The sequence below is a fragment of the Mizuhopecten yessoensis genome, unplaced genomic scaffold, assembly GCF_002113885.1.
Source record: "Mizuhopecten yessoensis strain PY_sf001 unplaced genomic scaffold, ASM211388v2 hete_36120692, whole genome shotgun sequence".
Taxonomy (NCBI): domain Eukaryota; kingdom Metazoa; phylum Mollusca; class Bivalvia; order Pectinida; family Pectinidae; genus Mizuhopecten; species Mizuhopecten yessoensis.
In genome coordinates this window covers 1-3027 of record NW_018484262.1, presented here as the reverse complement: position 1 = coordinate 3027, position 3027 = coordinate 1, and the positions used below count along the sequence as shown (strand labels likewise).

General features: G+C 33.0%; 1 protein-coding gene across 1 annotated transcript; it reads right to left on the bottom strand.

Annotated features, from left to right (window-relative positions):
• Positions 1 to 494: 494 nt before the first annotated feature.
• Positions 495 to 2700, bottom strand: LOC110444425 (ubiquitin carboxyl-terminal hydrolase 7-like; the record flags this gene model as incomplete). Its single annotated transcript, XM_021488804.1, has 4 exons — positions 495 to 660; positions 957 to 1026; positions 1736 to 1880; positions 2547 to 2700. Coding segments are annotated over 4 exons (505 nt in total), but the record flags the coding sequence as incomplete, so codon positions are not given.
• Between the last annotated feature and the right edge of the window lie 327 nt (positions 2701 to 3027).

Here is a 3027-nt window from a genome sequence, read left to right as displayed (position 1 = left end):
TTAAAAAGGGAATATTTTGTGTTTTTAATTGTTATTGTTTCTTTGAAAGTTGATTTCACCGCACAATTTGCGAGGCATGTGATTGACACCTGATCGAAATCGACATCGTAAATTAAAAGTAGAATTCACATACTGATCATTACGACGACAAAATAAAAATGGCCCCATCAAAACTTAAATTGCATGTGCACAACTTCAGAGTGTGTGGATGCAAGATTTGTATACATATGGAATAACTGACTGAGCAACTGACTGAATGGACTAATGGACAGCAACCATATCAGAGATGAAGGCCATTTGATAAAGCCACCATCTGATTATGATGCTGGGCTTAAAAACTTAAATGTTGTAAAACTCCATTGTGGTAAAGTAAACAGTGCAAGAACTGTGCAGTAGATTAATACTTTAATAGCACCTTACTAAAACTAATGCTGTCAGTTTTACGATTCTAATAACATAGACATTTTACCTCTTTTCACAGTAAACCTATTAGAAATGGCTTTGCTAAGCCTTGAACAAGAGCCTCACCTAAAGTTGGCTTTCTCCAGATCCATGAGATCATTGCCTTGGTGACCATAAAAATGGTCCTCTGTCACAACCTGAACATTCATATACAAGTGTGCCTCTGTTCTCTCTTTTCTCTTTTGCACTTCCATACGTCTGGAAATACATAAACAGTCGATACACAAACAAAGTATATAACTAATGTACCAATAACCTTAAGGAGGAGTCTGGACCATATCCGCAACCAAGACTTTAAATAGATGATGCTTTAGAAAAAGCATGCTTTAAGCAATTGTTCATATAATCGAGAAATCAAATCAATATTTACTACTACTACAAAGTATTCGAACTAATTAAAACAACATTCATAAGACAGGTTTTATTATAATTTCAGTTTCAATCAGGGTCACAAATTATACATCATTTTGGCAAATATATGCATATTTTCTCACCTTTCTTCTGCTAGTCTATCAATTAAGCATTGTGGAATATCTGACTCACTCATAACATGTAAAGACTCATCTGAAATGATAGAGGTGACAACTCAGTTAACATGATTGTCTTAATGACCAAAACAATATTAAGGATATGGAAAAGTCAGGCAAGAAATACTACATGAAACTTAGTTATCATCAGTGGACAACTTATTCATTCTGCAACAATTATATTCTAAAAGTCAACATTCGTTAAAATTCTTATGATTAAGACTTTTGAGGCAATGAAAATTTGAAGTGAAACATAAGTGACTTATGGAATAAATCTCATCATAAATAGGCCTATAAAGCCTTATCATAAAAGAGCTCATAAAACCTTATCATTATGGCAATTTATTTCATATGATATGTAAAAGAAACATGCACATATAAATGGATCAGTTTTTTTAATTTTGATATAGTCTTCAGTGGGAATTCTTCTGATTTGTTTTCCTCCAAAAAATTATTACTGATTAATGTGGATATAATTAAGGACATCATTGATTTGTCACTTCCATGACCATAGCTGATTATGGAAAAAACATTACTTGATAGACAATGAAATATAAAAGAATAGATATAGACAAGCTTTGATCAATAGGAACACCACTACATAATAAGGCACAGTAAACTCACAACACACTTATCATATGCTGTACCATGGCTAATAAAGACATTTCAATATGATAAGAGATATGAGGCAAATTGATTTATTAAAATAAAATGGATGTGCTTTCAAAATTTCCTGAAAAACTTACTTATACAACTCTCTCGTATATACACCAACATATATGCATTTGTACAGTGTTTTACAGAAATTTCGTCATCATGTCCACCAAAATTTTTATCAACGGCCTCTTGTTTTGTACACCTGGACACGACATCATCATCAAATTTGCACCACTACAAAAAATTTCATAATAAATCTTATATTTGTCCTGAATTGTCCACACACTTGCAATTAATAGGCCAAAATACACAAAACAAACAACTATACTTCTAAAGATTTAAATACTTATACACTCATTTTGGACCTAAAAAATCATCAACATTATTTTTATAACACAACATTCAATAGAACCCCATCTTCTCAAACTCACATTTCTCAAATACAATCAACGTTTTCTGGAAATGCTTCTTTTTTTTGTAAAGCTTGAAGAAAGATTTCAATTATCTTATGATAGCATGGAATCAAAATGTTCTCGTATTCAGATATATCTGTAGTCTCTTTCCGTTATTCTGTAAAATTGACTTTATACTGTATGGCAGACATTGCCAATACAGGTTTTAATAAGCAGAGCTGTTCTTCCCAATTTCAAGATTGATACCTGATGATTTAAGACTTACCTTTGATTGATCAAACACCATATAATCCTCAAGTTATTGATCATGACCCTACAGGTTTTATCCAGAGTGTTTATGTATTTCAACATGGTCGATGTTCATCTAGCAATTTATGTAGAGGTTATAACCTCGGTAATGCATTATAATGTCAACATTATAAATACTATATGTACAGGAATATTGTGTCTGAATGCTGCAGCCTAGCCACAACAAGGAAGTACTCACTTTTTCATCACATTTTGGGTTAATATATACAACATAGTGGCCCCCATGGTTGTCGCCACTATGTACAAGCACAGCATGCAGAATGTAAGAGGCAGGAGTCTTTTCTTTCTCATGTAGAAATTGGTCCAGTTCTAACCGTTCAGGAAATTCAAATCTGAAGTAACAATTGACAGAATACAGTAATTTCTGAATATTCTTTAAACTGCCAAAAAAGAAATGATACAAAGTGATACTTCCTTCCCCACAGCACTTAAAGTGTGACCTTGGCTCTAAAACTGCAGTTTTGCTGACAAAATGATGTTGGGGAGTGACCGACTATATCATGCTGCTAAAAGTCAGTAAGCAGGAAAATTCACAATGTTGAGCCTCTCCATCCATAATTAAGATTGATGAAAGTTTAGCCAATTTTACCCCTTCAGACCCATAACATTGATTTCACAATTTTTGGTTTGTCTAAGGCCATTGAAGCTTCCTACACAAT